Below are 14419 nucleotides of genomic sequence, written 5' to 3' on the forward strand. Positions count from 1 at the left end.
TTGTGCATTAGTTTAAAGAAAGCCTTGTGATTGTCATTTGACGATGAATAGTGATATGGTTCCTGGTTGCACTGGTAAAATATTTCCATTTTGTTGATTGTGATTTGGGGGGGGACATCAGAAAAATCAATCATTTATACTACGTTTGCATTTGGATCACTGGATGGACGTGGTACTGGTATATAATCTAAAAGTAAAATTGGAATTATATGGTTCGTTTGACTTGGACTGGATCAGAAAAGAAAACCCAAGATGTGACATGGGTTCTCGTTGGAAGAAATGTAAAGTTTGTTTTATATGCGCGCGTAAATCAATGATTATATAAGTTGATATTTGTTTCTGGCTTCAATTCGTAATTTTATGAACTATGTGTTTTTCAGAGAAATTTTCTTTAGCTTTTGAAGACTAATTTTCTACCAAATTTTATCAAACTTTGACCTTTAAATATACAATGCTTAAAAAAAGTCTATGGTTGTTTCTGAACAATACAAAATCTATGATGTCGAATTGGCACCACCAATGGTTTGTAAGATTATTAAATTACGCAATACTGTTAAATAAACTGTGTTAGATGGAGTTAACCTTTAAATATATAATGCTTAAAAAAACGTCTATGGTTTTCTCTGAACTATACAAATTTAATGATGTTGAATTGATACCATCAATGGTTTGCACGATTAAATTATGCAATACTCTGATCATATTTATAAGAAATAAGTTATATTATTAAATAAACGATTATGGATAACCTATATACACCTTTCAGTGGAGAGAATTCAACAATGTCACATTGGAGATCCAATCTATGCCATCTTACTTTCATTCCCTCTTTTGAATTGCCTCCTTTTTCCCTTTCCCAACTCATCATAAATCATACCCTTTATGTGGGGTTCATTTGGTCAAATCATTGCTCTGAGTTGGTGTGGGATGAGACACTGGAACGTGAATGGGCCGAATTCAACTACCATTCTACATCAAGTTTAATCATAATGATCATATCTTAACTTTTCTGCACCAAAACACTTTCCATTTATGCCCCCTCCGTTTCAGTTATCAAATTTTCCATACATTACATTGTCAAATTTTGTTGCCATTTATACTTCATGTCTCTCCCAAGACAGAAGGGTAGATTGAATAATAGTTGTTGTAGCTGAGTTTGACATTTAGATTCAACTTTGTTTTAAGAACACGAGGCAGCCACCACTTTCAAGATAGCTTTTTTTTTTGTTGAGAACTTTCAAGATAGCTACCACTCAATATTTTTGGGATTTGTCTATATATATTGCTGAAGGTCAAAGCTCTTAGCCTTACCTTTTCTTTAGGACAATTTAAGTGTGATATAGTGAGAGTGAGAAATCCATAGCAGTAGTAAGTAGGTTTGTGTTTGGTAGCTTACAGGTTCTTGAAAGCTAAGAATGAGTCCACCACCCCCTGAAGGACCTGGGCCTTAGGACTATTCAGGTTCGGGCATTGCTATGTGCACCCTGCATAATTTTCCCATTTTGCCCTTCTGTAAAAGGGATACGGATCAACTAGTCCGTATGAGGCTTACAGATTAGCTGATCCGTATGAGTCCAATCTGTAAGCGTAAGTTTTTTTTATTTAATGGCCCAAACAGGAGTCAAACATGTGACTTTCAGGTTATTAGCACGATGTTCTAACCAACTAAACTAATAGGCAAATTATGTTATAAAATAGTGTTGTTATATATAACACTAAAATTTATAATGTATATTTAATGCGCATGTAAATTTAAATAATAAATTTTGTGACAATTAATTTTGATATAACTCATACAAATTATTTAATATGTATATTTTTTATAAGTAAAAAAAATTTACTATTAAAAAAATTAATTTATTAATAAATTAAAAAAAACATATGGATTAGCTAATTGAAAAAAATTAAAAAAAAATACTTACTGATCACGTAATCCGTATGAGTTAACTCATACAAATTATGTGATTCGTATGAGTCATACGAATTAACTCATACGGATTACGTAATCCGTATGACTCATACAGATCATGTAATCTGTATGAACTATACGAATTATGTAATCCATAAAAACAAAAAACACTTAAGGATATTTTTGGAATTTTATTTTGATGCTGGGTGCACAAGCAATATATTAGGTGCACCTAGCAAAGCCCTTCAGGTTCATGGCCCGGACCACCTTCCCTTCTTGGCAATTTCTTCAATGGCCTCTGTAACACCATATCTTCTTGGTTGGTATTTGGTAACATGTTTCTCTTCATTAAGACCTACACCATATAAATAACATTGCAAAATTAACTTTCCTTTTTTTTTCTTTTTTTATTTACTGTATTAGAGAAGTAACATCGATATATTTTTTTATACTCTTTTTCCAACTCTCCATTATATTGAAATTTCATGTGCATATCACTTTGAACTTATTGCAGATTGGACCCAAGAATAATTGAGTGCTGCTAACATTTTTTTGTAAAGCTAAATGAGGAAAAGGTGAGAAATTAAACAAGATGCAAAATTTCACCATATTTCCAAATAGTGTTTTGACAATTTCTACATAGTCTGCTGTTGCTAGTTGCTACAAAACTGTTTTGGTGCATCACTTAAACCACCACCAATTCCAGTGGCCCCACCACAAGCTTTGCCTCCACCGGATCCCTTGCCATTTGTGTCTAGCCAACCTGGACCTCCCATTTTGTCGCCACCCCTAGTGCTTGATCTTTTTTGGCCTCCAATAGCTCCTAGTGTTCCAAGTGATTCAATTGGGCTTTTGATGGGCTACCAAAGTCTCCTGATAACCCATCAAGGAACCTCTTTATTAATGAAGAAAATGAGATTTTACCCAGTCATATCTAGTGTATTTCACCCACTTATAACCAATTAATCAACCCTAATGCATACACCGAAAGATTTTCTTAAGTTATCACATCTAGTGTATTTCTTAAGTTCCTATTTTATCAGTAGCCTGCCATTAACATTCTTATATGTGTGCTTGTGTGTGGAATTTTGATATTTTCTAATGACACACATATTTGGTATATAATCCATGATTTGAAACTATTCTCACATTTCAAGATAGTGATTTCACAGATGTTTATTACTTGTAACTCGTAAGTCAGTCGTATGTAGCATTTTTTAAGCGATACAAACTTAGTAAACTGAAATATTTAAAACCAATATCAACTAGTTCAAACAATTCAAACATAATATAATAGAAACCCTTAACACTAACCCTAAACAATCAGTAGTAACCCTAAACTATCAACAATAACCCTAAATCCTAATAAGAAACATTTTTCAAAACAAAAATACATATTTCACATTTTTTTTTAAAAAGGGGTCATACAGATCAAGTTGATCCATAAGCTTCATACGAATCAAGTTGATCCATATGAGGCTTACGGATCAACTTCATCCGTAAGACTCATACAACTTGATCCTTAAACCTCATACGGATCAAGTTGATCCGTATGCACAAACCTACTTCCTACTTCATTCGTATGCCTAAACCTATTTCCTACATCAAATGCGGATCAACTACATCCGTAATAAATTAAAAACCAGCAACGGAAGCAACAACCGTTAAAGGGGAAATGAAGCTTACCTTGACGGTGGAAAAGTCCCTTCATTGCACGTCCACAATGCCGATGGAGGAGAAGAAGGATCAAAGCCCAACGAAAATGACACGGCGACACAAACGGAGGGCAGAAGAATAGCGACAACGCAAATGGAAGCTCAGCTTTCTTGTGTACGGAATGCGTAAAATGGTACTAGGTGGACCAAAATCTTTTAAATCAAGCCAAGGAGTATTTTTTACCTTTCACATTAAATGTTGGGTGCACCTAGCATCATCCCCCATTTTGCCGCCACCCCCAATGCCTGCTCTTTTTCGGCCTCCAACACCTCCTAGTGTTCCAAGTGGTCCAATTGGGCTTTTGATGGGCTACCAAAGTCTCCTGATAGCCCATCAAGGAACCTCCTTATTAATGAAGAAAATGAGATTTTACCCGGTCACATCTAGCTTATTTCACCCACTTATAACCAAGTAACCAACCCCAATGCATACATCGAAAGATTTTCTTAAGTTTTCAATCTATGTATATTCATTGTGAGCACATGAAATCTCATAATATGGATCAAAAGATTATTAGAGTTTAACCATGTTATGATGGGTACTGATATTTTAAATAAATTAGTTAATTAAACAAATTGTATGTGTCCAATTTCCTTCCATTCTTTGGCTCAATCTTTTCATATTTGTGCTACTCATTAGCAAACTGAACTGACTGAACTATACCAGGGATTTAATTAGCAATCTTTACATGTTATGATGGGTACTCATATTTGTGCTACTCATTAGCAATCTTTACATTTTGACCTATACCAGGGATTTAATTAATCTAGCAACTGAACTAACTAATTAAGCAACCATAAAACTAATTAAATGTTATTTAAGTATTTTTAGTACCTTCCAAAGTTGGAAAGTGTGTGCTAGCGTCTAGCACTTCCAACTTGGGATAACTAATGCAAACTAAACTAGAACTCGAAGGATAAACAATAATCATATCAGGAAAATACAAAACATTTATAAGATACATGAGTAATCAACAATAATGTTTGAGGAAAAAGGCTTAACCACTACCAAATAGAAGTTGCAACATTAACACTCAAACAATGGATCCATCAAGAATTCCAAGAATTGGATGCAAACTTCGCACCTGATTACCAAAAAAGAGCCAAGGGAAGTAGAAAAAATGAAGTAGCAAATCAAAGCTATCCGAGTTGAATTTTAGGGGAAAAAATTCATCGAAAACACCAATCACTTGATGGTTACTTTTAGTCATCTTTCACTACATTTAAATAAGAGATAACTACAGAATATAAAAATGATCGACAAATCTTGCATCTTTCATGACTCCTGTGCAAGTCTTTGACGGGCATTTCTAGCCATACAGAAAAGAGCAATTTTGCAAAGAAAGTAGAGGATTAGAAAACAAAAATTGACATGTTTTTGGATGCATTGAGGGGGGAAATGTGGAAAAATTTGAAAAATGAGCTTATGACTTAAAATTGCTCTTAAAATATCTCCTCTAAATGTTTTGAGCTTCTCTGATCAGCATGATTCTCTTTGTTCCTTTAAATGCTTTTTACACACAGGTCCACTTTAATTATATCTGTTCAATAGGTTTTAAGTTTTTTGAATGTAGTTTGTGATGCGTGATTCTTTGCTCTTTGAGCTTCTCTGATTTGCATGATTCTCTGTCTCTTAAAATATTTTTCACCACAACTATGTCAGGGCAAAGAAATTATTAGCTCTTATACACTCTACCTGGCAATGAACATGTTTGATAGGTTCCTCACGGGAAAGGAGTCAGTGTAAGAAGTCACCTAATTCTAGCTTGTTAATGAAATTTATCTGATTTCATATTTTCTACGTAAAATAATATCCATTTACATGTCTTATTGATGAAGTTGACTGATTGGTTTTGTTTATTTAGGATTTGATAGGTCGTTATGAGAATGAAAAATTTAAGCTGCTTGCAATTTGTTGTATTACAATAGTATGTAAGATAAAAGTCAAAGGCTTCAAGCTGAATCTAATTTTGGTAAAACTATTTGTTGTTTTTTTAATTTTCAGTGAGATGAATGTGGGACTAAAAATGCAAATTCCATCATGAGGATGGGATTTCGCATTCCGAAAAGAATTGATTGGCATGTGTGGTCAATCACAGCATTTGATTTCATTGAATTTATTTTTATCCAAATCATCCTGTAATTTCGGTTAACAATCGAGAATGGATCTATGACCTGATTTTTCAATCCGAAGGAGGTAACAAACTCACATCAAGAATAGAATTTATTAGTTCTTTTTTCTTCTTCTAACAAATGATGTCTCTTCCACTATTGCTCTTTCCCCCCTCTTATTTACAAAATACTATTTTGCTGGCCATGAGCCATCCCTTGTTACAAAATGTGCTTTCTTAGATATCCTTAGACAAGCTTATCCCGATACTTGTAAAAAATTAAAACATGTTTTTGATAAGAGAAGTGATTCCTGTTTTATAAAATAAGTCTTGAATATTTACTTTATTTAATAATTTTTTTCTATAATATAATTTTCATAAATCTAGTCATTGAATCATGAAATATCATGTTAGTGATTATGCATGTCAAGTTTCATTTAAGTTGACATTTAGAAATATATAATTTTTTAAATATCAATTATTTAATATTTTAAAAGCATTTATAAGTTAAATTAAAGATGGCTAGCTATGACATGAGTAATAAGGTGGCATAGAAAAAGGAACTGAATCTTCAGAATCCCGCCACTGTTGGAGGTCGCAAATTTGATAAACAATGATTATTGAGATTTTATACGACTTCTGGCACTACAATGTCGTCCAAGGTAGAATGACGTTGTGAGCAGTTCGTACTCTTTTAAAAGTCAGTCTGCTTATATTTGTCAAAAGTTTCTTGGGGAAAAAAACTTCACCACATGAATAGAGGAATCCTCTATGTACTATCAAACCACAACTCGCAAAGTCCACCTCCTGAAAACATATGGCACTTGTTTTTCTGAAAAGATACTTATGATTAAATTAAATGCAATGATAACTAGACAAAACATTCTTTTTAATAGCAATAGCCACCCAATGAACAACATCGTTCGAGAATAACTCCTTTATGTTAATTAATGTTGGGACAAATTCTTCATAGTTGTCCGAACAAATCAAATGGATAGTTTCAATTTTTGTCCACTCATTGGCTCTGAGCCAGAATAACTCTACACAATAACTCTCACATTAGGTTTTTTTTTTTTTGGAGTCATTTGTAAATCTAATAATGGATTGTGGATTAGAAAAAAAACTTTTGAACAAACTTAATCAACCATTTATGTCTTAGTAGCATTGTACCAAATAGTAAATATATTCCTGAATTCCATTTATAAAATAACAAGCAAGTCAAATGATGTAAAATAATACATTGCAGGATGTGCAATTTACTATGGTTGAGTTTTGGTATCCCGTGGATGGTTTTGGACACTACTCTCATTGACATATTTGTTGACAATTTAATATCGGTGAACACAAGAAGATGTCTGTTGCATTTTGGTTTCCAGTAAATATATGGTCAGTCATGGCATGGCTCTGGACACTACTCAGTTTATTGTGATTAGGTTTTCATTGACATTTGTTGACAGTTCTTTGAGTGGCAAGTCAGTAGGTGCAGCATCAAGTATTTTCTCTTGGAATTGCATCCATTCTTTCATTGTATCCCTATGAGTCTGCAAATAAAAAATTATTAGTATAGGATGTAAACAGACATTAATGTATGCGAAGGCCAAAATGTTCTTAGAAGAAATGAAGTCTTTGATATTTTAATAGGTTTATAATCTTTAATATCATCAAAGACAACAATCTCTTGATGACTACTTTAGTAATCTTTCACTACGTTTGAATAAAGGATAACTACAAATAAAAATGATCAACAAATCTTGCGTTTTCATGACTCCCGTGCAAATCTTTGATGGGTATTTCTAGCCATAAAGAAAAGAGCAGTTTTGCAAGAAAGTGGAGGATTATAAGAAGAAAAAAATTGACAAGTGTTTGGACGGGGAAGGGAATGTGGGAGAATTTGAAAGATGAGCTTATGACTTATGCTGCGGAAATAAATTTGTCTTCCATACACACTCGTATTGGGAAATATGGATGAAATGAAAGAAAGGAAATAAATGGTAAGAGTTGAGAGATTTCAATAATATAAAATTGTTGGAGAGAAACATGGCATAAGTTCACGTCTTGACTTATATATATGAGAAGAATTGCTAAAAAAACACAGAAAAAAAATAATTGATATATCTATCTTATATAATAGACACAAAATTTCAAAGAATAATAACTTAGATGATTGTCAAAAATAATGAAACATATTAAAAAATACAATTACAACATAAATACGATAAAATTGATGATGATCTATAGTATGTTGTGTAAGATACATGTCTTCCGAGTGTTGTCAATGTCGACTATCAGTAATTTTAAAAAATTAATGTTGACTTTAAAAAAATTATAAAACAAAATTATAAAATTTAATTTAATAAATAAGTAATTTTAAAATCAATTTAAAAAATTATATAATATAATATTTATATTTTATAATATTTTAAATTAAAAAAAAATAAAAAGAAGAGAGAGTTAGTTATACATTACATAGCTATATATCTTATTTGTTCTGAGTAGTCCCTTGGCGAAGTTGATTTGCAAATTAGTGTAAATTGATTGTTTAAAGCACAAAGTTTCTAAGCAGTATATATTAGAAATTAAATTATAAAATAATATTAATTAAAAAAAAGGAAAAAAAAGGTATATTCACGAAAAAAACCATTAATACTATCTATTTCTAACACACTCCAAACAGGAGATTTCGAGAGTATCCCCTACTTCCTCGTACTCAATTAAACAATCAAACAAAAACACGTTTATTATGTCTACTATCATGACACGTAACAAGATCAATCAGCCTAACGCCCCCGGAATAATTGGCGGTCACAAAATTACAAGACTCTGTTCAATTTTTCCGGCTCAGAGTAATTGTTCCTCGCTAAGTCATAGTATTTGGAAGAAAATAAAAAAGAACAAGACAAAGTGAACCGCTCATCAATATTTTGGCAAATACCCAAAAGAATAAGCAACTTAGCCTTTTCTCATCAATTATCAGCTATTAGTTTTGATATATATGAAGCGTGTACATTTTTTTGTAGGAATTGTGCGTGCCTAACACATGAGTAGTTATTTCACAAAATTAAATCGTTTTATTATTATATGTGATCATCAGAAGTTTGAAAAATTAAATAAATATATTTACGAAATTTTAGAACAACTCAACAAATATAATATGTTTTACAAATTCAAATCGCATATCTCTTTTTCTGTGTTTTCTTGATTAAAAATAATTTCAATTGAAGAATGATGCCTCAAATTAATTAATAACTATACAAAAGAAAAAAAAATGTTACTTTTTTCATAAGAGATTATTCTTGAATTAAAAGGATGAAAACAAAATGCTAAGAGGACAACTGATTTAAATTTCTATTTGTTTGACTTTTAGAATTAGAATTAGATCTCTTTCAGTTTTAAGCATAAATAAGTTCTTAATTTAATCTGTAATCAAGAATAAAAGTCTAATGAGGAATAAGCAAGCTTCATTCCCTAATTCAATAACAAGTAACAACCCCACCACATCTATCACCACTAACCCAATCTGATAGATGATGCTATATACTCTAACAATACATCACCATTATCCTAAGTAGTTTCTAGTAGATTAGTACCACTTCCCATTTGTGTAAATCTTCCACCACCTTATCTATTATAATAATTCAAAAACAAGAGGGGTGCCATGCCAAGGAGGATTTTGAGCATTTCAATTCAACTTTGTGTGGCTGAGAACAAACAACAGCATAGTGTTATGGTACATGGTACATGGTACATGTAAAACAATGTTTCTGTCTGTTAGCAAGATTTGTCTGTAACCAAAAACAAAGGAAGGCAATTTTTTTCTTATCCAAAAAATGCACACTCTGATCCGAGTCATAGGAGGAGGGATCCAAAACCAAAACTGCAGAAGCAGAAGCAGATCCTGAAACACGGACCAATGAAGTGAATCTGATTCTGAATGTGAATACCCCACAAGACAATGTCCCAAAACCACACCACAGAGCACAGGGGAAATGAGTCAGCACACACGCAGCATTGCCCTATGTGTGTGCTCCACGCGTTGTGCCCATCCACAACCTATCATTCATTCTGTGACTCTAAAATTGTATTTGTCCCTTTACCTTGACGCACCTAGTACTTTTCAACCATCCAATTGCCACTTGCCATATTTTTCTATACAAACACACATTATTAATTAAGACAACAATTTATATCAACAGTTAAAAGTGCATGCATAATTAATTCGTTTTGGATAACTGATGTAACATCTTTTGTGTGATGGGATTTGAATCTACCCTTGTGTCGGTCCCAAATATCATCAATAATTTTAAACGTATTACCATTCTAAGTAAAGAATTAAAGACCCCCAAATTAATAATCAATTGTTTTCGTAATAATACAATAATCTACGTGTGTTAGCCTTATATCCAGCCATATCCAACTCATCTACGGCACACGATACAATTTTTTATGAATATTATTAATTTACTTTTTTTTATACTAAATTATAGGTTTAAAGAATTTGCCATATTTTGTCGATAATTATTTTTTTTTGTTAGAAAGTATGATTCATAATTTTTAATAGAGTATCTATTTTTATTTAATTTTTATTTGTCTACAAAATCTCATGTTTGAAATCTTTTTATTAACACTTGAAAGAGAAAAATAAATAAATAAATAAGTTTCTCTCATAAATTAAAATTTAATTTTTGAAAAAGTTAATATGATAAAAATTTTACCGATTAACTTATACATCAAGAAATTCTAACTTTGAAATAAATTTATTTAATTTTTGTTCTTATATTGTTCTCTTATAAAACATATATTTAAAACATCATAGCTTCTTTTTTTTTACCTAAAAAAAACATCATGGATCAAATCTACTTCAACCAACCTAATATTGGTTACTTACCTTACTTATAGTCTTTGCTATATACTAATTGTTATTCTTTTTCAGAATTATAAACTCAATGATGATGATTTTTTGTTGGTAGAATAATGATGAGGATTTGTTTGGGGCCCTTAATATTTTGATATTTTTATTTTTATATATGTATAAAAATAATCAACAATAGTACTATTCTGCGGCTCTACTTTGGTTTCCTATCACGAGGGCACGTGGCACATTGTTTTAAAAAAAAAAAAAAAAAGCGCGTTTCGGGTTCCACATCCTATATATGCACCTTTCCCATATCTATTTTTCCCATCTTCAAAATCTCTCCTTTCTTTGAATCCCATTATTTTCTGCGTCAATTTTGCTGAAAACCTTAAGTGGGTATCCTGAAAACACTAGATTTTCGATTCGTTTGGTAAGCGGATTTTTAGGTTTGATTATTACGTTTTTCTGTTCTTGTTGGATATGGAGGTTTCGGTGATTGGAAGCTCTCAAGCGAATCTGGGAGCGTCGGAATTGGCATCTAGGGAAGTTGGATTTTGCAATCTTAAGAACAATTTAAGGGCTTTGAATGATAGAGTTAGTTTTGGTAGGAATAATATACGGTGGGAGAAGGCTGGGATTAGCTTCACTTTGAGGGCTCTTCAGACTGAACCCGTTAGAGAGGAGAAGAAGCCTTCTGGGATTGGAACAAGATCCAAAATGGTGAGTTTTGTGTTTTGTTTTTCATGTACTATGGGGGGAAATTGGGAATTGTTATTTTGTGTTTGATTCTGAAGGAAACGGTTAATTAAATAATTAATTGATAATAGTTTTTATGATTGGTTTGACTTGAAGTTTGTATCTTTTAGTTTGAAATTACATGAAAATATCAAGGGTGTCTGAGTTATTTAGTTAAATTCTTCATTTACAAAGTTGGGGTAAATAATGAAGTCAACCATTTTGAGAATTTTAATATATTTATGGGGTGGTAAATAATTTTGCCTTGAATTTGTCATCTGGTAAATTTGAGTAATTATCCGTAGTAGATTTTTATTTGGAGCGGTGGTTGGGATGATTTTGGCAAAAATAACCCTGATTGTGGATATTTTGCCTGGGAAAATTTCCTTGATAATGGATAACCTATTCATCCAGTTAAAGGAGCAATTGTGAACTTTTATTCTTTTGTTAGCTCTGATTAGTGATTACATTTTGAGAACCATGAGACACGGATTAGTGTCTGAATGGAATTTACATGCTAGAGGTTTAGTAAATTCTAGATGTAAGTCCTGCATCTCTCATAGAAAGATTTTATTACTCCGCTTTAGTCAAATCTCATGTAGTTATGTCACATGTTAGGTGGTCAAATACCCAGCTTCTTATGACTAGCTGAAGGCATTAGAAGGTAACTGACATGCTTGAAATAATATGTTGCAGGCAAATGGTTTAAGATTATTTGTGGGGCTTCCCCTAGATGCAGTTTCTTATGCCTGCAATTCAATAAACCATGCTAGAGCAATTTCAGCTGGCCTAAAAGCTTTGAAGCTCTTAGGAGTTGAAGGTGTTGAGCTCCCTATTTGGTGGGGAATTGTTGAGAAAGATGCCATGGGACAATATGACTGGTCAGGCTATCTTGCTATTGCTGAGATGGTCCAGAAAGTGGGTCTCAAGCTTCATGTGTCTCTTTGCTTTCATGGGTCTAAGAAACCAAATATCCCCCTACCTAAATGGGTATCTCAGATTGGTGAATCTCAACCCAGTATTTTCTTCACAGATAGGTCAGGACAGCATTATAAAGAATGCCTGTCCATGGCAGTTGATAATCTTCCTGTTCTTGATGGGAAGACTCCAGTCCAAGTGTACCAGAGTTTCTGTGAGAGCTTCAAGTCTTCATTCTCTCCATTCATGGGCTCTACAATCACGGTAAAAATTCTGCATTCTAGGACCACTTATATATGCTAATTAATACATATCCACCTTCAGATTATATATATGATATATGACTAACAATTTCCTCATTTCTTGCCATATTACAGAGCATTTCCATGGGTTTAGGACCAGATGGTGAGCTACGTTATCCATCTCACCACTGGCTGCCGAGTAATGGTAAAACTCAAGGTGCTGGGGAATTCCAGTGTTATGACCAAAACATGCTCAGCTTTCTCAAGCAACATGCTGAAGCATCTGGAAATCCTCTGTGGGGGCTTGGTGGTCCTCATGATGCACCTATCTATGACCAGCCCCCATACAATGGCTTCTTCAATGATGGGGCTTCTTGGGAGTCTACTTATGGGGACTTCTTCCTCTCTTGGTATTCCAATCAGCTCATAGCTCATGGAGACTGCCTCCTTTCATTAGCATCTTCAACTTTTGGTGACTCTGGAGTGGCGATCTATGGAAAAATCCCTCTTATGCACTCTTGGTATGGAACTCGATCCCATCCTTCAGAGCTAACAGCAGGGTTCTATAACACAGTTAACAGGGATGGCTATGGACCAGTTGCACAGATGTTTGCTCGGAACTCGTGCAAAATTATATTACCTGGCATGGACCTTTCGGACGCGAACCAACCAAAGGAAAACCATTCTAGCCCTGAGTTGCTACTTGCACAAATTATGGAAGCTTGCAAAAAGCATGAGGTTCAGGTTTCAGGTCAAAATTCGTCTGAATCTGGTGTTCCAGGGGGGTTTGAACAAATTAAGAAGAATTTATCTGGAGATAATGTATTGGACTTGTTCACATATCATAGAATGGGAGCATCATTCTTCTCTCCAGAGCATTTTCCTTTGTTCACTGAGTTTGTCCGGAGCCTTAAGCAACCGGAACTGCATTCAGATGATCTACCTGCTGAGGAGGAAGTAGGTGCTGAATCCGCCGTGGTTATGAGCCGTGATTCAACTGTGAGCATGCAAGCAGCCTAATGGTTGTAAATTTGTAATCTATGATAATCATGTATATAACAATTAGTTATTATTATACTACCCTTGCATCAGTGCATGGGATGAGATTGAGGACAGGTTATTTTGTAAGCATAATATGAGGATCCCTTTTCCTTGTTTATTCTAAGCAGAGACCTTATAGTTATTCCTTATAATGTAGCCAGGTGGGTGGCAGATTGCCTTTTTGTCATTTGTGCTCATGTGGTATACATTTCTGGTCAATATTACTTAGCTTAATAAGCACCAGTTTTAAACATCTCATTTTAAAATATCAGTTGATTAGAATTTTACATAATAATTGTGGAAGTTATAAAATATCTTTAATTTTAAGAAAATTTAATTAATATTTTCTGAATTTTATTTAACTATCAGATGGTATGAAGCAAGTTTTTTTCCTCTAAAATTAATCATATTTTGAAATGAAGGAGTATTAATGCATTGTATACAGTAGCTGTTAAGTGTTAGTATGTGATCTTCTTCATAGTAGTCTCTCTAATTCTAACTCCTTTCCAATTCTACACAATAATATTAGTTGCACCAAGAGGAATCAAGTTTGTCTTGCATTGCTGCCTAGCAATTATCATAGTGCATCATTCTGTGGTAGTTACCGTTTATGGATAGCGCTCATGAAAGCAATCAAGCAACTGTTAATTCCTCCAAGAGTTACTCTTCATCTTAATCATTTATTTTTTTGAAATTTAATTGTTAAGATTAACGATTCACTATTATCACTAAATTTCAAGAAAATGAATTATGAGAATGAGGAATAACTTTCTCAAGATTATTTTTGGAATAAGTCGATCCTTCCTCTCTATATATATCATGTTTAATATTTTGAAAATAAGGTACAAATTTACACACTGATTATTTATTCATCCAAAATTTTCAATTCTATCAAG

At 33.1% G+C, this 14419-nt stretch overlaps 1 protein-coding gene across 1 annotated transcript; it reads left to right on the forward strand.

The window, feature by feature from the left end:
* Nucleotides 1–10913: 10913 nt before the first annotated feature.
* LOC547684 (beta-amylase) lies at nucleotides 10914–13774 on the forward strand. The gene is made up of 3 exons (NM_001249435.2): nucleotides 10914–11307; nucleotides 12019–12504; nucleotides 12618–13774. The coding sequence occupies exons 1-3, from the start codon at nucleotides 11068–11070 to the stop codon at nucleotides 13500–13502; spliced, it is 1611 nt and encodes a 536-aa protein (NP_001236364.1). The 5' UTR covers nucleotides 10914–11067; the 3' UTR covers nucleotides 13503–13774.
* The last annotated feature ends 645 nt before the right edge of the window (nucleotides 13775–14419 follow it).

Source organism: Glycine max, chromosome 15 (assembly GCF_000004515.6).
Source record: "Glycine max cultivar Williams 82 chromosome 15, Glycine_max_v4.0, whole genome shotgun sequence".
Taxonomy (NCBI): Eukaryota; Viridiplantae; Streptophyta; class Magnoliopsida; order Fabales; family Fabaceae; genus Glycine; species Glycine max.